Below are 21,905 nucleotides of genomic sequence, written 5' to 3' on the forward strand. Positions count from 1 at the left end.
TAGATGCTCCTTCGCTATGTGTGATTATGGTGGGTAATAGTTTTTTCATTTTCTTTTTGGATTTTTTTTTTTGATGAAGATTTCAGAATAATGGAGCTCCTGTTATGCTCCTAACAATCAATAATTTTAGTGCATTTATCATTTTGTAATTCAAATTTCAAGATGTTGGGCTCATTGTTCTAATCAAAGGAAGCTGATTGCCTTTGTTGTCTCAAATTTGTGATGCTACCTCTCTCGTGCGTCTTTGTCTTTTATATACCTAATCACTACAGCCTTGCTCCTTTTTTAACTTTTGGCATAAAAATAAGTTTATGCAAATGAAGGGGGGGAAAAAAAATAAAAGCCCACATATCATTGCCACCTCTTGTCACATAAATCAATCGGCAAAGTATATGCAATGCTATGTGGCGCTCTCTCCTGCTTTTTTGAGAAGTCAATGGATCGAATATAACTAACTGGTGTTTTTTATTTTTTTCCTGAGAACCAAAATGTATAGGTGGTTCCCCTTTCTCTCTGTGGAATTCTGAAATAAATAACAAGAAGGAAAATACATTAAATTATTTTGAGTCGTGTTCTAAAGAAATATCACTTGAGGCAAGTGAAGTCTTAGAAGTGCTCGTACAATGTATGGAAGAGCATGTACCAATAAAAAAGGAAGATTGACATGATCTAATCTAATCATCAATTGCAACATATAAAACCAATGGACAGTAAGTGTTTATGTTTAGTTACATCATAACATTGGGTAAGATGTAAGTGGTTAGACTTTCACACATGGAATAAATAAAAGGTAAAGAAAATTTTGGGAAAATCATTTGGTCAAGGGGAAGAACCGAAAAACATCTCCATTCCTGGTTCACGATAAAGTCTACATCCAGTTCCTGCTTTCGCGTTTGATCTTGTCTTATCCTTGTCCCCCCCACCCGACTCCTCTCTGGAGAAGTCATTGGAGCAAAATCATAGCTGACCAACTATTCAGTTCTCTATTAGTAATATTCTTTCTCAACTGGGCAGATGAGTCATGCTTGTCGTTTCTTTCATTTTTTTTTATTTTTATTTTTTGTAGAAAATTTTTTTGGCTTAGGAACTTCTAATGAGGGGTGGGTAAGCCCGCCATATTTTATTGGAAATTTTGGCCTGCCATGCTCGCGAGTCAGAATAAATCATGTCCATCATTGAACCTTCCATTCTCATTCTCATCAGCCTCCATCAATTCTTGACGAAGTTTGATTTTGACTGTTCATTGATCCATGGAGATGGAAGAGGCACGAGAGTCCACTAGTTTCAGAGTACTGATGTTCCCATGGTTAGCTCATGGACACATCTCTCCCTTCTTGCAACTCTCCAAAAAACTGACCCAAAAGAATTTCCAAATATACTTCTGTTCTACGGCCATTAACCTCTGTTTTATCAAGAAAAACTTAGGTGAAAACTCATCTGACAATTTAAGACTAGTAGAACTTCATTTGCCAGACGTTCCTGAACTTCCTCCATGCTATCACACAACAACGAAACTACCACCCCATCTCATGTCAACCCTCATGCGTTCTTTTCAAAGTGCAAAGGCCAGCTTTAGCAGCATCGTCTCAACTTTGAAACCTGATTTGGTTATTTATGATAGTTTCCAATCATGGGCCTCTACACTGGCTGCAATCCATAGCATTCCTTCAGTTCATTTTTCGACTTCAGGGGCAGCTACGATGTCTTTCTTTTATCACCAGCTTAGTTCAAGAAGGGATAGTGGTATTTTTCCTTTTTCTGAAATTTTTCAGAGGGATTACGAAAGAGATAAATTCGATTCCTTAGTTGAATCCAACAGGGGGGTTGCAGAGGATTTTGCTTTCAGAAGCTTTGAGCTATCTTCTGAGATCGTTTTGATGAAAAGCTGCGTAGGAGTTGAGGAGAAGTATCTTGATTACTTGTCTTTCTTGTGTGGGAAGAAGATGGTAACTACAGGTCCACTCATTCAAGAATCACACCACAACTATGAGAATGATGATGATGTGGGTATCATCGAATTTCTGAATAAAAAAGAACAATCTTCGGTGGTTTTTGTTTCTTTTGGGAGTGAATATTTTTTGTCCACAGAAGAAAGGGAAGAAATAGCATACGGGCTGGAGCTCAGTAATTTAAGTTTTATCTGGGTAGTTAGATTTGCTGAGGGGAACACAATTAGCATTGAGGAAGCATTGCCAGAAGGATTTCTTGAGAGGGTGAAAGAAAGAGGGATGGTTGTGGATAAATGGGCACCTCAGGCTAAAATTCTTGAGCATTCAAGCACATGTGGATTTGTGAGTCATTGTGGATGGAGTTCTATAATGGAAAGTTTGTACTATGGTGTTCCAGTGATTGCGATGCCTATGCATCTTGATCAGCCTACTAATGCTAGACTTTTGGTGGAAATTGGTGTAGGAATGGAGGTTCTGAGGGGTGACAATGGGCAGATAAGGAAAGAAGAGGTTGCCAGAGTTATAAAATTGGTGGTTTTAGAGAAAAATGGGGAAGAAATAAGAGGAAAGGCTAGAGAATTGGGCAAGAAGTTGAGAGCAAAAGGTGAAGCAGAGCTGGATGAAGCTTTGGAGGAGCTTAGGAATCTATGCAGCAAGCACAATCAGCAGAGAAGCCGAAGGCCCTCATGACAATTTTTTCCATATATATGTTTGGCCCTACTTATATATCTCTATTGTTAGAATAATTTAAACCAAGCTAATTAGAATTCAAAAATTAATTGGCGTTTTAGTTGTTTTATATATTAATGTCAAGTTTGTGCTTGGTTTGATTGTTAAAGTTGTACGAGAATGGGTTTTATAGTTATTTAGAAAATTGTCTACGTGGAACTGATAATAAAGTTCATTTAGGATTTAATTAGTCTGGTGTCCTATTTAATGGTCTTGTGGCTGGTTTGTGTTAATTGAGCAAAGCCATCGGATGGTATTGTGAGAATGAATCATTATTTTGCTCCAAGCCTTCTTCTTCCTTTCTTTTATCCTTTGTTCATCCGTTTGATTGACATTATAAGTTTGTTTCTTAATTTATCAATTATTGATCATTTAATTAGAGATATTATATTTACTTTCACTGAATGATTATTTATTTTGTGCTAACATCTGTCGAGATCTTGATTGGATGATATTATTATCTAAGGGATTTTGACCTAGAAAGATGGGAAAAAATTCAAATGAAGAAAACTTCAAAAGCTCAAAATTAAAAAGTAGTGTGAAACTTCAGGGCCTGCGCCTGCGGTCTAATTACGTTGTTCATCGGAACCGTCAACTACTGAACACTGATTCGCTACATTCTTTCCATAGTGATCTTCGGCATGTACAACAACAATTCTTTTTGGATTCATGAAAATCTTAAAGAAGCTGGATTTGAAGTGGGATTGCAATATTGCATCCACATTTCTATTTCGCCATTACGTAATTAACGATGAGAGATGTTAGGCCCTTGATACGTCTAACATCATTGGATTTATTTACCCACTCTCAACTTTGTATCTTCTAGATTTATGCTTAATCAGGAATCATGATGCAAGAGCAGGTTGGAATGTGTGTTTGTGCCTATCTTATTTTAGTTGGTTTTGGCTCCTATCATCTTTACGAGTCACAAGCAATATTCTACCTTGAATTCTACCTTAATAACTCCTGCAATCTATGTCCACAAGAATTTTATCTTAATGCTACTAGAACTCATGCACCCTTTGCCTCGACCTTCAAGTCTGCAGGGTTTCCATGGTTAGCTCTTGGCCGCATCTTCCCATTCTTCGAACTCTCCAAACAACTCTCAAATAGAAGAAAATTCAAAGTACACTTCTGTTCTACAGCCATCAATCTGAGTTTCATGAAGAAAAAATTTTGCTGAAGAGATGTCTGCTCCAGCTCATCAAATAGAATTAGTGGAACTTCATCTGCCAGAATTGCCTGAACTTCCTCCGCACTATCACACAACAAAAAAAACCTACCATCCCATCTCGCATCAATCCTCATGGGTTCTTTTCAAAATGCGAAGCCCAGCTTCAGGAAAACCCTCAACTGTTTGAACCCTGATTTGCTAATATATGACATGACAGCTTCCAAACATGGGCGCCAAAACTGGCTGCTATAAATAATATCCCTTGTCTTCACTGTGTAACTTCGGGGGCTGCATCCTTGTCTTTACACTATGCATCTGCACGCTTATGGAATCAACACTGATACTTCTCCATTTTAGGCACTTTCTCTGACGGACTATGAAAGAAAGAAAATGAAAGCCGTGGTTGAATACAATAGGGATGCTGAGGAAGTAGTTGCATGATGTTTTGAACTGTCTTCTGAGTTTTTTATGATCAAAAGCAGCAGAGAAGTTGATGAGAAATATCTTGATTACTTGTCTATCTTTTGTGGGAAAAATATGGTAACCATAGGTCCACTTATTCAAGAATCAAAGCTCAGTACTGAGGATAATGATCATGTGGGTATCATCAAATTTCTGAACAAGAAAGATCAATCTTCTGTAGCTTTTGTCTCTTTTGGGATTGAGTGTTTCATGTCTAGTGAAGAAAGGGAAGAAATAGCATATGGGCTAGACCTCAGCAATGTTAACTTTATCTGGGCTCTCAGATTTCCTGCAGGGAATGAAATTTGTAGTATTGAAGGAGCATTGCCTGGGGGATTTGCTGAAGGGGTGAAAGAGAGAGGGATTTTGTGGATGGATGGGCACCTCAGGCTAAAACTTCTTGAGCATAATTGATAAGGAATGGATTGTAGACTCTTGCGAGTTTCACCTTATGGGTTATGGCATGCTAGGCTTTTTGTCAAACCATTAGTGATTTTGGGCCTCGGCCTATTTTCCACAACCCATTAATTTTCTTACCAAACAAAAAAAAAAAAAATCACTCTCTCCTTTTTTTTTAAATAAATTTTAAGTTGCATATGATATTAACTCATGCAATTTGGTAAAACCTAAATTAAGTGTTAAAAATATATACATATATTTTTTATTCTCAGAGGGTTTGTGCTGATGTATAGTTCAGTGGAACAAAACAAATTTCGTTGCCTAACTGCAGTTTGCATTCTATTAAGAGATTTTAAGGCTTATTTTTGTACCATAAGCAACCATGACAAGCCTCAATCAACCAGTACTCCATTACATATTAGAACCGTATTCCACATATGGGTCCTAATTAAATTGTCAGTGATGTGCATCAGATATGAATAAAGAAAACTTGCATTGTCTTGTTTTATGTGTTTACGTACCTTACTCCATGTGATGAACTGATGATGATGGGATCTAACTCGTCCCTTCATTTCTTTTTTAAGGTCAATTTCATTCATGCCATTCAAATTATGTCCATGTTTCAATCAAGCCTAATAAGATAACCTGTTAATTTGTTATCTCAAGCCCTCTTTAAAAAAAAAAATTTTCCCCTGAATGATGATATATGGACATTTTACCTTCCAATTGGAAGTTTTAGTCAAGGACGCCTTAAGCTTGATAAAAGAAGAAAGAAAACCTACTTGTTAAAGGGGAGGCTTGGCTTCAAAGATTACCCATTACAATATTTCAGAGCAAGTGACAAATGACAACTTAACAAGAAAAATGCCACTAAATTGGAATATATATTTTCTTATATATATATATATATATTAGGGTTGCAAATGAGTCGAGTACAGTCAAATCGAGCCTTGACTTAGTTTTATCAAATTCATACTCGAATTTGAGCTCGAGTTTAAAAAATAAAAAATAATTATTTTATTTTTAAAAAATAAATAAAATAATATTTTTTCTTAATAAATAATAAAATATTAAGAATATATGTAATTTTACTATTAAAATAAAAAATATATACTTTAGCTCATGATTAAAATAAAATAAAATAAAATAAAATATATATATATACTCGAGCTCGCGAATCTAATAAATTTAATATTTTTAAACTCGAGTTCGATTTAGCCAATTTGAATTCAATGTTGATCGAAGTCGAGTCGAATTCTGACCCGCGAACGGTTGGATTTGTTTACTACCCTAATATATACGTAGCTAAGAGAGAAACATGTGGTGTATGTGGTTTGTGGTAAAAGTCCCGAGTCCCGAGTGCATGGAAACGACCGCATTTTTTGCTTTGTTGCTTCAAGGCTCCCACACTTTCAATTCCTCGAAGTCCATAATACACACCTATTGGCTTTCTTGACTAAAGCGATGCAACTTTAGTCTTTATGCAAAGCCATCCCCTTGGCTCCCTCCCATAAACTAGTACGTACTATTTGCTGTGGACCTTAGTGAATAATTAAACAAAAACATTTAAAGTTCAAAACGCGGCTCCCATCTGAAGGTGTTTAATTAGTTGTCATGATTCATGACGACTGAGGAGGCAAAATATATACCAACTGGGGTTGGGCCAAGTGGTAAGCAGCTTGGTTCCGCTTAAGCAGGTCTCGGGTTCGAAACCTGGCGTATGCAGCTATCCTTGTTGGGAGACTCACCCACCACAGCCAGGTGTGCGACCCGAGTCGACCAACGGATTAGTCAGGACAAAGCCCTGGATACCGTGGCAGGCAACCAAAAAAAAAGAGGAGGCAAAATATATTTGATGATGCAACCACTACGAGATTTTGGTTAATTAATTTGGTCCCCCAAAAGAATCTCTATGACCATTATTAATTAGCCAACAGATGGAGAAGCTTGTATTCGCCAATGCCCTCTTTCCTATTCTTTTGTTATTATAACGAAACCTCACTACTTACACTCTATAGCAAATGCTGCTTGGCAAAATTTTTATTACTATCTTCCAATGGTAAATCTGTAATTGAATAAGCATTTCCTTGAAAAGCAGCTAGTACTAGACAAGATGAACTGCAATTTTGAGGGAATTGCCCGGCTGCTTATGAGAATTGAGAATGATGTGATAAATCAAGAAATGGAATATCAATGGCAATAGGGACAGCACTTAGTGAATGCAGTAGGACATAATAATATTGCATGGAACCTAGAAAGAATTTAGTCTCTTATCTCTTTCCTAGCTAGGGTGGTTTTGTTTAGAGTGGGAGTAGCGGGCAGAAATCCTGACGGATTAAAAAAAATTGGGACCAATATATTTTACTTTTAACTCAAACATTAAAGTTATTGGTTTTTTTTTTTTACTCCTGTTTTGTGGTCAAAAACTCAAATCTAAAGTTTACTGTTAACTTTTTGGCTCATTGGCATACAATGAAAGTACAAAACAATAAACACTTCGGCTCCTCTATTGAATACATGATTTAAGAAGTTGGGTTACATTTATTATACAACTGTGGCTGATGCAAAATTAGTTTCAAGTTCCACAATGATCAGTAATTAACAAAAAAAAAAAAAAAGGTTTTTCCAAATCTGCGATCAAGACGAAGGAAACTCTTCTGCATGTTCCTGGAAGTGGAGTACGAAACCCCATGTTCAAATAGTGAATCAAATTTGCAGCACTCTTCGTATCATTATTGTCTAAAATAATAGTAGTATAATTTTAAAGTGTATGATACGTTATTGTTATTATGTATACGAATTTTTTAATTACTTTTTATCTCAAATATATTAAATCTCTATAACATATTTTTTTACAAAATTTTTTTTTTTAAAAAAAAAAACCATCCAAACAAGCTGATAGTTGTCACAAGGAATTCTAGTGCCCGCGTCTTGCAATGAAACGAGGCAGACCAATCCAAACCAGAACCCTTTTTCAACTTCCATAGCTTAGAAAAACAACAACAACACATGCTCAGGTGTAAAAGAAAACAATTATTCAAACAAAGCGCGTCCATGAGACTACTATACATTTTAAGGCCATTCCGTTCACTCATTTAGCCGTGTAAAAGAAAGACAAACAAACATCATAAAGCCAAGCAAGAAAAAGGAAAAGCAAACACATCCCCCCCCCCCACAACCACAACTCCACAAGAGAAAGGAGAAAGACCTCAAGATATCAGAAAACCAAACCACATTCTTGAAACCGAAAGGAAACCAGCTAAGATCTCTCCATTGAAGATCAAAAGATGATTGAAGATCGCGGCCGCGGCCCTCCGCATGGTATTCTGTTGGCGGCGGTGGTGGTGGTGGTGCTAGCAGTACCTATGCTTGTAGGAGATCAAGGCGAAGCTATCACCGAGTTCATAGCCGATCTTTTGAGCCCAGTTGGACTCTTACTCCTCCCCATCATCCTCCTCCTCACCATCCAGTTCCTCTCTTCAGAAAGTGGCTCCTTCATTTCTAGCATCTTTTCTACTGGAGAGCCTAACACCATCCACCGGGTTAGTGGTTCTCCGGTAGGCGTTGCTCTCTTTCTTGTACTCCTATTGTTCCTTCTCTACAACCGCGTTTCCATCTTTGGAGGTGATGATGATTCAGGAGAATGAACAATCAGCTGGGAGGGGTTTGTCTGTGCTTGAACTAGATCAAGTGATTTACTACTACTTAGTATTTTAATCTGCTACTGCTATACTTTCTTGTTTATGTTTGTTCGTTTTCTTTCTTCCTTTTTTTTTTTTTTTTATCTTTCATTAATTTTTGTCTGGTAACCGGTAAGGGTATACGTAAATAGTACTACTGTATGGACGGGACGGACGTAGAGAAAACTTTGCTGTATGAAAATTGAGGCTTGCACATTGCGATATACCGCGAGCTGCGGATATTATTATATTATTATTGCCAATTTGTATGACATTGTGAATATGGCTGGTATCAATGTGACAAAATCCATTGTTGTTTTTAAGATTTTATCAATCGTACAGGAAGGAGGTATATTATTATTATTATTACTATGGGCATAGACCCGACGATTGGCTGTCGGCAATTCCGGCCGGTGGCCGGTGTTCATATTGCTCTCTTCGATTGGCTGTCTTCTTCACTCCTATGACGCATTAATTTAGGTTTTTTGCACGTTGATTTTGACTTCTTTTTTTATGTGGTTTTCGAAAGAATTGTGGTGCAAAGTCAGAAGAAGTGGGATGACTCTGCAGTTACTGACAAATGGAAATTTAGATATTTTTCATATTACGAAACAAAACAATATGACGCTGCGAAGTAGAAAAGTTTCTTCATGCCTTCTTCACATGCTTCTTTTTTTTTTTGACATCAAAAATCTCCCAGACGGTGGAAAATTAATTTCCTCTGTCACTTTCTTTTCTTTTGTGGCCAAATCCTTCCTCCCAAAGGCACTACAAGTCAGACTGGGGATGCGCACAACAACTATTAGTAGTATTACCTGTGGTCGCAAAGTGTTTGGAAGACGTCAACAATTCAACAACCGTGAAGGTTAAAACGAATGCAGCTGCTTGGTAATTGTGAGACTATTAGAGAAATGTAAAAGGACAGAACTTGAATAGCTGATATTTGTGTTAGAGAAACAAAAAGCTTCACTTACATGCATGGTGCCTTGTTGGGGAGAGGCTAATTATTAGTTCATTCATAGTACATCTAGCAGTCCCCCCAATAATTTCTTCCTTGCTACGAAACTATTTCCATGGACCATTTACTTATTTCTGTCTGCTGGGGCCTTCATTGCCCGCATGAGCATGAAGAATGATTAAAGCGAGTGCCAACATATACTGCCAGGAGTAAAACAAACTAGGAGTACGCTTGTCAGCCGGCACATGCATGTGGGGATATCTTCTGCTTCCAGGTTTGGGAATGGAGGTGTAAACTAATCACCACAAGAGTACTGAGCTAGAGTCAGAATGGCCAGTAAAGTTGAAATAAACGCAGGTGGGGGTGGGGTGGAGGAGGATAACTAAGTCAAAGTGTACAATCAATGACCGACACTCTGGGGTCTTATGCAGATCCAAGAACCAGTAATCATATTACTCGGAAGTATAAATCAGCATCTGCTAACGCGTTTACATATAAACTTGTACGAAAGATGACTAATCTCGATTCTTATGCCATACACAAACCACAAGAAACTCAAAAGCCTGGATGGATGCCTGAAGGGAACTTGGAGCATAAATGGTGGTGAGTTGTCACCTGTGATGATATTCAGAAGATATGAGACCCAGTCCACCGCGAAGGTAGGCAATGAAATTCATGACTATAGAGACAAGCATATCATGAATTACCTAGCACACAACGAATTGCATAAGCAGGAAGCTCTGCTGATGATATCATTTTATTATAAAGTGAACTACGGGTTTGCTACAACTGTCACTCCATGCAGTATAGTTTTTCACTATGCAATAATGCAGGTAATTTCTAAACAAATTACTTATACAACTGATAAGAATAGCACTACTAGGTGACCTGGACTCAGGAAACCATCTTCTGCAGTTTTGAGATCAAACAGTGATGGAGCAACGGATCAACTACCCCACCAACTATATCTTGGTCCGTGAAACAATTGTCATGCAATATCACGCCATCTACTCCAAGCTGAAATCAGCGCAACAAAGAAGCAAAGCTGAGTTAGATTCCCAGCTGGAAATTCGACAGCCTTCAACGGCCAACAAGAATCTGCATGTCAAGTTGTACAGGAACCTTAACATGCAAAATCACCATGAGTCTATATAATTTCTTACTGATTAACAAAGTACGAGTTTACATAAATCACAGGCAATAGCACAAAACTTAGAGAACCATCATATGATGAAAAGCAGCAAAGGGCAAGTAGTCAACAATTCAACACTAAATGAGATTTAATTGAACGCATGTCAAAGGTATGTTTCTAGTGGAATTGAAAAGGCATAAATAAAGTCAAATGGACTGACATCAATATTTTTCAAAGCCATCAATATCCCTATGTGCCAACCTCACCTAAACTTTTGAAAGGAATGTCATGACAAGCCTGAAAATAGAATTCCATGACAGATGCATCTCTAAACTGGAGATACGTTTTACAGATATGGGAAAGTTCTGTTCACCTATTACTTCCTATATTTGGCAGGGATGAACCAGCAATCATTATACAACACGAAAACTGCTTTGCACAAAAGAGAGAGAGGGGGGGGTGGGGAGAAGGGGGGGTAGGGACAGCTAAAAGAATGAAAAAGAAGGAAAACAAGGATACACAAAAAAAGGGAAATAGTATTTGACAGTAAAAAGATATAATGATTTACACCTCCTCAATGTAGAAATTGATGTTTATACACTAAATTATCTCTCAAGGATGGGAACTTGGCAGTACAGAGAAAAACATGAGACCACATAGGATATCAATGTTTACTAGACAAGGCAATCATCCATATTATTACTCACAAAATTGCAGTACGAATACAGTAAGTCAAAAATTAGTTGAGAATTACGACATAGTAGAAAAGAGGTTAACGAAACTTCCATCTAAAACTGACTCTCACTGTACAACAAACAGAAGGGTCTATACTGCATTTCATCACCGCTGCATATTTCATTACATATTGAGAAGTACAGCACATTACTCCAACTTCAAGAAGCACATCACTGCCTAAAAGACGGAGCTCAATATGGTAAGTGTTAAATCTTTCTCTGTGTGATTGTGATGGTAAATTAAATTATTCAAGGATGAAATAAAACCATGCAGAAGCTAAATCTACCAGTACCCTCAAAGTTGAGTATGATAGTGACAGCTCGCAAATCCTAACTTCATTAGTTTCCTTAAAGAGAAAATCTAATTTCCAAACAGGCAACACTAATAAGCTTCATTCAGAAGCTTCAATGCTCATTCATTTATACAAATCAAATACTATTTATCAAATAATAAGAGGGGAAACACAGAATCTAATCCCATTAGCAAAAGCAATTAATATTGTACTCTACAAAGTCCTTTTTTATTAAAAATGCAATGAAGAACTGGACAGCAAAACTAACAACTAGCTAAATCAAACATAAAGAATGTGTCTCTTATAAAATAGAAGAAATTTACCAATTTTCAGGCAACTCCAAACTCTTGTAGCCTGTCACAGTGAGGAGTTGGATAGTTTCTGTTCCATTGACGCCTCTGGAGTTCTATATGGCAATAGCGGCCAAGCATATTTTTGTAATCCCTAATCACACTAACTTCAATGTTTTCTCGTCCAGGACTGCCCATTGGATATTTATGATCAAACTCCGATGACCTAACAAAATACTCTACTCCATGTTTTTCTGTTTCCTTTCTGAACTGATAGGTGTAGTTCTTTTGTAAAGAATACTCAGGTTCCGAAAATGGAAGATACGCGAGCAATATGATTAGCAAAAATGGCAGCAACTGAAGTAGCAGCATGAGATTAGGCCCATTTCCACCTAAATCTCCTCTTTGCTGACCGCCTGCGCTTCTGGTTCGGTAAACATGAGCTGTCCTGAACATGTCATTCTGACCAAAAAAGGCCCTAAAAATCTCATCTGGATCAAAATCATCTTCATAAATGCCATACCCAGTTGTTCTTCTCCGCCGTCTCACATTATACTGCTGATTATGCTCAAATTCCTCAACCAAACCAGTTTCATCATACTGTCTCCTCGAGTCATCCTCACTCAAACACTTAAACGCCTTGCTAACCTTCTTAAATGCATCCTCTGAACCTGGAGCCTTATTCTTATCAGGATGAACCTTCAATGACAGTTTCTTGTATGCCTTCTTAATCTCCTCAACCGAACAATTCTTCTCCACACCAAGAACTGCATAATAGTCCTTCTTACTCTTTATCTTCTTAACCAATTGGACATGCTCTTCCGTATAAGTCCTCTCCCCGTTTGAAACCCCATCAACCTTAACCCCACCCTCCTCATTTCTCACATGATTGCTGCTCGACACAGTACTTGAAGGACTAGCAGACGACGAATCAAGATCCTCACAAGCAGCCAACAGGTCGTCCACCGATAAAGAGTGATTTAATCGCTGCGCAATCCTGATAAATTTTAGGGCCTTTTGCTTATTCCCTGACGCAATTGCCTCGTTGGCAATGCCAATGCACCTTAAAGCCTCATCTTTATTCCCATCCATTATGACCTTGAAAAACCCACTTCAAAATTCAACAATTTAACTCAAGATACGGCCATTAAATTCAACCCCAATGTTCTCTCCTTTTCTTCTGATCCAAAACCTAACTATCCAAGAGCTAATTTTGACCCCTTCACAGAAAAATCAGGATCTTATGGTAAGTAAGACATCAAATTAACCTGATCAACGAAATTTTTGAAAAAAAAATCAAAAGAATTCCCATTTACTAAAGCAGGTACAACTCCTACATGTTCATGATAAAGGGTAAAGGGTAGATAAAACTAGGGCTTTTAAAAGTCAAGAATGAAACTTTGATAATGAACATGTAATATGGATTATACAATAAAGTAAAACGTTACTCACTTTGCACAGACGAAATCGCGAGTTTTTAAGGCCGACCCAGATGAAAACTGGGGAAGATGGGGCTCTTGAGAGGGGAGAAGATTTGATCTTTGTGTCAAAAAAAAATATAAATAGAAAAGGTAAGTGGTGAAAGCAGCCAGTTTTTCTTGACTGATAGTAGTATTTGTTTAGATACCAAATTTTTTATGAATAATATTTTTTTTAAATCATAAACATAATTTTTAATTATTTTTTATATTTTCAATCATATTTTTATTATACATACATCACATTACAAAAAGTGTTATAATAATTATTTCAAATAATATTTTAAATATTACTTTATCCAAACAAATCATTTCCTAATTTTTTTTGAATTTATTTTCTAATTTAAAACGGTTTGTTAGTAATGGTAACATTTTTATTTTTCCTGTTTATTGGCGCCTGAGGAAAAAGTGGCAATAAAAATTACTTGCTAGATTAAACAACTTTTGTTTGGAGCAGGGGAGTGATCAAGGAAAGAAAGAGACCGGGAGAGGTTTCCCTACATTATGAAAATGTCCCCGACCAATTCTCTTTTGCGCCTCATAAAACTTTTTATTATTCACACTATTTTTTATAGTTAGCAAATATATAATACTTGAAAACATACCTCTTTGAAAGATTTCATTCTTTCGCCTCGGACAAAACTGATTTTCCTTTTCGTTAGGAGCTTCCGCTTCCACACCTACATTCATCCAAAAATTTGAAGACTTATGCCAGTAACCATTTTGGAGAATGTAAAAGTTGTACTATTATACTTGCTTATTTCCCATCTTCGTTTCTTGTTTTTGGTTGACACCTTGCGTCAAGCATGGCATGGAAGTGCTTGTGCAATGCCATCCTTTTCCCTTTGCTTCTTAAAGGTCTACTTGTTAAATGTGTGAACGAGTGGCCTGATCAAGGCCATATGCGTTCTTTCTGAAAAGGTAGTTATAGATCCGAATATACTCCTTAACCCTAAATAGAACACAAGGACAGTAGTTTTCCATTCATGGTTGGTGTGTCAAAATTTTAGAACCATCATACATGAGGGTGAAACGTCAATAATGGTAGTTTGGTGTGGGAATATTGTCAGGTGTCCCTCAAAAATATTGAAAGGTGACAGAACTTGTGCACTTCAAGACCATCTCGAGCCACCTACACAGATGATGATGATGATTGATGATGCATTGTTCCATCTCAGAACAAAGAAACTCTATCAGAAAGATACAAAAATTGCATGAAACAGATCTGACTTGCAATACTTTGATAGCAAATCAGTTCTCTTCGTCAGAGTCAAAAGATTGTCTTCGTCGTAAAGATTCTATTAAATCTGATGACTTCTCTCCTCGAGTAACAGCATTGGTGCGAGACTTGAGCTTAGGCACGCTCATAGCACTGAGTGGTGGTGTTGATGCACCCTGGTTAACTTGCTTGAGCACGGCCTGAGCCCTGGTTGCAGCTACTGCACTTGCCATGGCTGAAGACACCTTTGAATGGCTATGTAGAGGCTGTTGTGAGGGACCAGATCTTGCTATCCTAGGATCACAGGGCGACTGATAGGTTTCTGATCTCTGTCTCGTTGCAATAGCTTCAGCGGCTGCTGACTTGGCCTTCACCGTTTCATTTTTTTCCATGTCATAAATAAGCTCCTTCTGAAGCTGCTTATCAGCTACTAAAATCTCATCAATCTCATTCTTGTAGTCCTTGAGAAGGACCCAGAGGCATTCCATAAGGGTACCAAGCAGAGGACTATTTTTACTCTCCAGTAACCGTTTCAACTCTATGAAAATGGGGACAGTATTTTGAATTAGGCCTTTTTTAACGGCTTGTGTAATAGCTCTTCCCTTAGCAACAGCTGCTGATCCTCCGCCCTCACCTCCATCTTCTTCCAGCTCCGCTGAGTCAGATGATGATGCACGGATGGATGGAATTCGGATCTCCTTGCTGCATAGAATTTGAAATGCATCCTATCCCCCAATAGTGCAAATTCAGGTGAAGGACGAGTTTCAAAAATAAGTGAAGAAAACAAAGAAGTTAACCAACACAACAGTGCTTTTCTAAGTTGAGGCAGTTTTGGGAATTGATGACTTAAGGTATGGAAAGCAGAAAGGTAAACCAAAAGAAAACTTTAATTAATGGTGTGGGTACAGTTGAAAAAATGGTCTAATTCAAATAACCTAGCTTCAAAAACAGCATATCCAAAATACACATAGAGAGCAGTTTAGAGAAATCATTACCTGCAAAACTGACTGTCCAGTAATATCCTCAAGATTCAGCATACCATCAGATGCAGCAGCAAGAATTTCTGCACAAACTTTTGCAAAGGTGGCTAGAAGGTGTTCTGGAGCCATTTGCTTTAGCAAAGTGACATAAACATACATCCTTTTAGACCTTGATTGGTCGTCATTACCTCTTGAAAATACAGATTCCCTGGTTATTTAATGTTTACAGATTTACTCTCCAAGTCTCAAAGGATTAAAGCATCCTTACCGTATACAAAACACCTGGTTTTCACTTTTTGAGTTCTGGGGATTACTTCGTCCGGTGTGGGCATTGCAGTCATTAAGAACAAAAATGGCTTCTACAAAGCTATTGTAAGCTAGAAGTGGTGCCTTAACTGCAGAAACACAAGAAATGAAAGTCAGACTCCATTGATGATATGTTGCAGTAAGCATCAACAAATTATAAAGCCGGTCTAACCTTTCAAAATGTTTCCGAAGAGGAAACCAGCTAATTGCCTTATTTTATCTGATTCATCAACAAGGGATAACAGAAACCGAAGGAAAAGCACTCCTCGCCACTTCACATAATCCCTCTGAACATGATAAGAAGTCAAACAACAAAATCCAAAAGGTGAGAAAAAGGGGAAAAAGGAAGAGAAGCATAATGGCCGGAATGCAGTAAATGTTCCCAGTTGATCTTGAGAAACGAAAGATCACCTGTAATAGCCTGGCAAGCAGGACAAACGTTTGCCTTCTAACTAGTTCACATGGGTCACGTAGACACTTGGTAATTGTTGTCATGTAACTGTTGGTGTGAAAATCATATGGAGCACATTGATTAAATTTTCAGAAAATCAGTTCTTATTCATGTGGAAATGGAGTTGGATATATAAGTACTAAACCTCACCAGTCAACCAATGCAGTATGTCGTACACAGAAATCTGCCATCATCACAACTATATTATTGCGAAGAGCTGCACAATCACTCTTTTCAAGCTCCTAAGCCATAATAAGCATTAAGAGTAAGGTGGTTGCAGAGAATATACCAGTACTAGTCAAAGAATTGTTAATGTAGAAAATCACAAGAAGGTAGAAGTAAGGTAGTCCTGTTAAAACTTTTTTGGAATAATGATCAGGACTGCAAACAAAGGAATAAGAGCAAAGTCATATCCTCTCACTTTTACTTTTGGAATCTTTGAAAAGCTGTACTCGATGTGAACAAAGTGTGATGTTCCCAAATTAGTGAAGATAAAAAAGCTATCGTCACCTAATGGGTTTATGACACATCCATTCAGTCACAGCATTGTCTTTAAATCTAGAAGAAACTTCTATTCACTCAGTTTCTCTTTGCATTGAGGATTTAAGGCTTCTAAGGAAACAATAAAAGGATTAAATCCACGAGAAAACCATACCTGCACAAAAAGAGGAATATAGCGCTTAGCCAGTTTTCCATCAGCAAGACAGATCTTGCCCATTGTTAGCCATGCTTGAATGTACAAAGAAGGTGCTACCTCCTTTACAGAAAATGCAGGCCCCACTGATATCTTAGATTTTGTATCAGAATTTCCAGAGGTGATAATGGTATGTAAAACTGCAACTATTGCCTTTAAATCAGCTGAAGGACAAATGATTACTAAAGAACCAATCGTATAAACTGCAGTAATTGCCTGTAACAATAATTTACCCATGGATGCTGTTACTGCTTTTCCGTGCCTAGTGCCACTACTATGTGGTGTAAGAAAGGTGTTTTTGTTTTTATCAGAATCCTGTGAGATATACATGTCTAGTACATGGGAGGCTTTAGAAAGAAGTTGATGCACCCATTTTATGACAAGGGAATCTGCCTCCTCTGGGTTTAAGGCCTTACGCTTGCAAAGAGTTCTGAGTGCCTTTACATGAGCATTAACCTGTCAAGGTTTGAAAGCTGCTTAGACATGTGCCAAAGATGTCATACAGCAACCGGAGAATAAAGAACATGCAACTCATTGTTTTCCAAGCCAAGGCAGGTAAGGGATAAAAATAAGCATATGAACCACATTTATGCAGCTTTCTGGCCTTCCATACATACTCTTTTTGACAGTGAATGAAACCTAATTGACTGAAAATGCTCATGCTTTATTGTAGTGAAACTATCGAGAAGATTATCGATAAATATCAAAAGTCTTCTTCGGATGTGCTGTTTAATTAACCAAGGAAAATCTCATGTCTTTTACAACTCTTGAGGCCATTCAACAGAAAAATTTAGGACAGGAAATGCATTTTAAAGAATAGAAGACAATACTGATGGAATTGATAGAACAAAATACAGTAGTGTTTGATAGATACCTCAGTTGAATGCATGTTGAACTCCTCAAGTCGCTTGAGAAAGTTATGAGCTAGATCAGCAGCAGGTTCAGGAGGCAGCTTCACAGAAACATTAGAGATTGTTTGCAAGAGGAAGACACGGTCCCCTGCCCAAGCAACCGAATTAGGTTCTATGTCCATTTCCTCATTGCCATCTCTTTTTTCGTGTGGGCTCCTAAGCTCACCAGCAGGTTCATACTTGTCCACGAGCTGCCAATGATGATGGAGGAATTCCCACTCCACCTCCTTTGGAAGGAATGCTGACACCTCTGATAACAGAAGCCAGGCACCTGGAGGTGCTGTCCACTTCTCGATTGGCATAGAATGACTCAACCACAGGGATTCAGACGCCCTTATGATATTCTGGAGGGCTGTAGCAATCTTGGGCTTGAGCCTTTTTTTCTTTCCTAAGCTTGTACAGATCTTCTTCACCCAAGAAGTCACCTCTGCATCACAAGTCTCTTTTAGTATACACAAAACTCCCTCAGGACATAACAATTCAATTTCTCTATCCAAAATCCTTGACTTTCCATTTGACTTATCCGTGAAAGAATGATGATGGGATGTGGTATCTGATGGAACCTTAGATACTCGATCAAGAACAAGTTCTGAAAACAGGCTCTCACATTCTTCTTGGATGCTAGATTCATTGTCAGCTATTAAAGGTGGAACAGAATGTAGCCACTCTTTAGTTACGTTTGTATCACAGAATAATCTAAAGGCCTACACAGCAATACACATGTCAAGATATGATTGAGGAATTACAAATCCAGCTAATTCAATGTGCAGTAAAGAAAATGCATCTGAAACTATTATAGCATCCAAGGAAGAAAAGGATTAATACAGCCAATAACAACTTGGGAGAAAAGAGTGGCAGAATAGTTTGCTTTGTATGAGGCATGCAGTACCAATGGTTGCAAAATGCTTTACCCTGGGGCTTTATCTTTTATCATATCTCATTGGAAGGGAAATCTAAAGAATAAATCACAAAAAGGTGCTTTAGGAACTGCAAAATCATGCACGTGAATATGGATAACTGAAAAGGCATTTCAGGCATGTTAATATGACAAATTGTATCTGCAAATCTAGGTTATAGAGCAAAGTATGCAATTGGATTCTTCCTAGACAACAACTTTAGATAAGCAAAACAAATAAAATAAAGATCAATCAAATATATTTTCAAGGTAAGCTAATGAACCTCTGAAAGAGCTGATATTGCTGCTTTCCGTATACTAACAAGGGGGTCAGAACAAGCCATGCCCACGATCTTCAGCAATTCTCCATCAAGAGCACCTCTTAAAAGTACTGTTAACTTGGAGATCAGAAAAAGAGCCGCCTTCCTGACTGCAGCCTTCTCATCCATACACCGTTTCAGCAAGAGATCATTCATCCTACATTTCGTGCTACTCAAGCCCTCATTCCCAAACCCCATCACTTCCTTCAACAATGTCCTGCTCCTATTATTCCCAGAGAAAAATCCTACAACTTGAGCTAAATTGGTTAAGGCCCTCGCTTTAATCCCAGCAGTAACATCTGAGCAACGCTCAATTAATGTCTCCAAACAAATCAAACCCCACAAGTTCTCAACTTTATCACCTGAATCCAATCCCAAGGGGTCTCTCAATGTCGTCATCAACATAAGAATTAGGTCAACGGACAGAAGCCTAAATTGACCTTTTCCTTGGCTCATCTTGACTACATAATGTGTAAATTCAACTTGATCCTCAAACGCCAAAACTTTAACAATCTCCATTATAGATTCCACAGCCAAAGTCCTTGGCTCAGCCTTTTCCGGGGCCTTATGCACCAAGTACTTGGGCAAATTGACAACTGCTTTCTTAATCTCACTCGAATGGTTAGCCAATCTCATCATTCTATTCACCACAAACTGCAATCCAAAACTCCTAGCCTGTGATTTAGGAAGAAACATCAAAGGTGTCAAACACTTCAAAACTTCAGCTGCAGAAACTGTCTGATCCCCATGCTCAGCTTTAAGCACTTCATTCAAAATCTGAGAACTCAACTCGCATAACTTTTCATAACTCCCTGAACTCCTACAAACCTCAACTGCCACAACAGGAATCTCAGCCACTGTCTGAACCAAACTCCTCAAACTATCCGGAAACCTATCCAAATGAACCAAGCCCAACACTAATTCCAACCTCTCCAGAACACTAAAAAACACCCTCGCCTCAATAACTCCCTCTTCACCGTCATTTTCACTCTCTTCCACCTGTTTTCCCTTATTTTTCCCCACCCCTAGCCTCCCTCCACCGCGCTTTTTTCTACCCCGATTTTCACCCCCAGGACCGTCATTAGAAACCAGAGATGGGTTCTTGAAAGCCCAACGAATCGACCGCAACAGTGACACAAAAGCCATGGGAGTGAACAGAGTTAAAACAGGAGAATTAGGGGATAAAAGCAAAGAAAGGTAAACATTTGAGGCTAAAAGGGAAAGAGTACTTCTTGTGGGTCCGGTAGAATCCATGAGGGAGGAAATGGAACTGGTTAATGAAGTTAAAGAGAGGTTTCTTGAAGAAATTTCAGCATAAAAAGATTCAAGATCTGTTGAATCATTGGTTCTGAGTGTGTAATCCAGAAGGGTTTGAAGGTCCTTGAGAGAAATTGCTGAAAGGGGATTTTGGGCTTCCAGTTCTGCAAGAATTCTGTTGATGGATTCTTCATCCATGGTTGAATTGATCGACTTTGGGCTCTGGAGATTGAAGGGTTCTGCTGCTCTATCTATTACTGAGGTCCATGACTCGGTCGTTCTTCAAGATTGCAACTTTCATCTTCATTTCTAGGCTGACGGCTTCAAATTTTTTGGCTTTCCCGCTCTAACATTGGGATAAATAGTGCTCTATACAACATTAACAACGCCTTTTCGTAGTGTCTAAAGTACTCTAGACAGCGCTTACTTAGAGGCACGGTTTCAAGCTTCTGAGCGGCCTTTTTGTGGTCTCGAATGTACTCTAGAAAGCGCTTAGTTACCAGCACGGTTTCAATCTCAGGAGCGGGAGGAACAAGGGATTTACTAGAGTCTCTTTTTACGTTACTACGCTACTTGCTGCATGGGCTTAAAAGTTCTACTTGGATCTAGCTTTTCCGGTGGAAAAATAATTTATACCTGAAAAATATTTTGATGACAAAATTTCATATGCAAAAATATTAGAGTAATTTATACAGACAATGTATACACTATTATGATTAGTTATATGATATATCTGTAAAATTTGAGTTTCAAATTTATATTCGGATTATGTGTCGGACATCCATTGATAAAAGTATATGCACTGTCATTATATAGAAGATTAATATAAAATATTATACTCCACTTTTGTAAAGTTCCTTTGAAGAATGATTTAGGAAATAAACACTGATTATGTAAAACAAATAGCATTTCATGGCATGCAAGATTTACATATTCCTAGTTTAGGTCAATTAGAGAGTTGCAATGTCCATGGCCTGATTTCACAGCTAAACAAATAGCACCACCATTGAGAATTGATCCTTTCAACTCCGGAAATTTTCAGAAGGATTCGAAAAATATCGAGCAATAATGAAAACTATTTAGCTATATTTTCTTTTGGTTAACTATATTTTCTTTTGGTTGCAGAATGTGGATCACAACATGAACCATAAGATTACGCAAATCTAGAGTTTATAATCAACAACATACAGCTTATTATATGGAATGTGCGTTTAGAACCAGCAATCTGCAACTTCTTCTCTCCATGTTACATTTTCTATATTGAGCACTTTTGTGTTTCTCAACCCAAACACACACACACGCACACACACAAGGGCAAAAGGAAAAAGGTTGGTCTGGTAGGTATACACCTCCTCATTAAATGCAATTACTCACCTCATTACAAAGCCTGGGATTCGTCCTTAACACTATATATACTGCTAATAATATGATTAACATCTGTAAGTGAATGAGAAAAACATCTCATAAATATCTCTCTTTCTTTCTTTTTCCTAAATCGTGCTTATTCTCATTGAGTCTTCATTATTTTTGACTCCAAGCCTTTGATTTGACGAATGAGTGTCTCTACTGGAGGAAAGCCTGATGAGGATACTAA

General features: G+C 37.9%; 4 protein-coding genes and 1 pseudogene across 7 annotated transcripts; 3 read left to right on the top strand and 2 right to left on the bottom strand.

Annotated features, from left to right (window-relative positions):
* The first annotated feature begins 1,214 nt into the window (after nt 1–1,214).
* Nucleotides 1,215–2,964, top strand: LOC113765726 (beta-D-glucosyl crocetin beta-1,6-glucosyltransferase-like). The gene has a single exon (XM_027309969.1). The coding sequence runs from the start codon at nt 1,251–1,253 to the stop codon at nt 2,637–2,639; it is 1,389 nt and encodes a 462-aa protein (XP_027165770.1). The 5' UTR covers nt 1,215–1,250; the 3' UTR covers nt 2,640–2,964.
* A 343-nt stretch (nt 2,965–3,307) lies between these two features.
* Nucleotides 3,308–4,718, top strand: LOC113764934 (annotated as a pseudogene).
* Nucleotides 4,719–7,809: 3,091 nt separating this feature from the next.
* Nucleotides 7,810–8,656, top strand: LOC113765172. Its single transcript, XM_027309259.1, has one exon. The coding sequence runs from the start codon at nt 8,001–8,003 to the stop codon at nt 8,358–8,360; it is 360 nt and encodes a 119-aa protein (XP_027165060.1). The 5' UTR covers nt 7,810–8,000; the 3' UTR covers nt 8,361–8,656.
* A 1,417-nt stretch (nt 8,657–10,073) lies between these two features.
* LOC113765309 (chaperone protein dnaJ 49) lies at nt 10,074–13,359 on the bottom strand. Of its 4 annotated transcripts, none has more exons than XM_027309441.1 (3): nt 13,253–13,359; nt 11,834–13,020; nt 10,074–10,368 (listed from the first exon to the last, which is right to left on the bottom strand). In XM_027309441.1, exon 2 carries the CDS (start codon nt 12,890–12,892, stop codon nt 11,840–11,842), a length of 1,053 nt encoding a protein of 350 aa, XP_027165242.1. In that variant the 5' UTR covers nt 12,893–13,020; nt 13,253–13,359; the 3' UTR covers nt 10,074–10,368; nt 11,834–11,839. The 4 variants fall into 4 exon arrangements, with proteins under 4 accessions (XP_027165242.1, XP_027165241.1, XP_027165244.1 ...); XM_027309440.1 differs by having other exon boundaries at nt 10,074–10,449; XM_027309443.1 differs by having other exon boundaries at nt 10,074–10,473.
* A 919-nt stretch (nt 13,360–14,278) lies between these two features.
* LOC113765588 (condensin-2 complex subunit D3) lies at nt 14,279–20,573 on the bottom strand. Its single transcript, XM_027309815.1, has 9 exons — nt 19,019–20,573; nt 17,803–18,543; nt 16,890–17,384; nt 16,385–16,476; nt 16,195–16,282; nt 15,956–16,070; nt 15,746–15,872; nt 15,493–15,667; nt 14,279–15,222 (listed from the first exon to the last, which is right to left on the bottom strand). The coding sequence occupies exons 1-9, from the start codon at nt 20,507–20,509 to the stop codon at nt 14,530–14,532; spliced, it is 4,017 nt and encodes a 1,338-aa protein (XP_027165616.1). The 5' UTR covers nt 20,510–20,573; the 3' UTR covers nt 14,279–14,529.
* Nucleotides 20,574–21,905: the final 1,332 nt, after the last annotated feature.

The sequence above is a fragment of the Coffea eugenioides genome, chromosome 3, assembly GCF_003713205.1.
Source record: "Coffea eugenioides isolate CCC68of chromosome 3, Ceug_1.0, whole genome shotgun sequence".
NCBI classification, from domain to species: domain Eukaryota; kingdom Viridiplantae; phylum Streptophyta; class Magnoliopsida; order Gentianales; family Rubiaceae; genus Coffea; species Coffea eugenioides.

What these genes read in the sequence shown, in the direction of transcription:
- LOC113765172 (XM_027309259.1), top strand. Translation starts at nt 8,001, where the DNA reads ATGATTGAAGATCGCGGCCGCGGCCCTCCGCATGGTATTCTGTTGGCG.
- LOC113765588 (XM_027309815.1), bottom strand. Translation starts at nt 20,509, where the DNA reads ATGGATGAAGAATCCATCAACAGAATTCTTGCAGAACTGGAAGCCCAA. An exon ending in TCAACATGCATTCAACTGAG is followed by an intron (nt 17,385 to 17,802) that starts GTATCTATCAAA and finishes AAACCTTGACAG; the next exon opens with GTTAATGCTCATGTAAAGGC. An exon ending in CTTCGGAAACATTTTGAAAG is followed by an intron (nt 15,873 to 15,955) that starts GTTAGACCGGCT and finishes GTGTTTCTGCAG; the next exon opens with TTAAGGCACCACTTCTAGCT.
- LOC113765309 (XM_027309441.1), bottom strand. Translation starts at nt 12,892, where the DNA reads ATGGATGGGAATAAAGATGAGGCTTTAAGGTGCATTGGCATTGCCAAC.
- LOC113765726 (XM_027309969.1), top strand. Translation starts at nt 1,251, where the DNA reads ATGGAGATGGAAGAGGCACGAGAGTCCACTAGTTTCAGAGTACTGATG.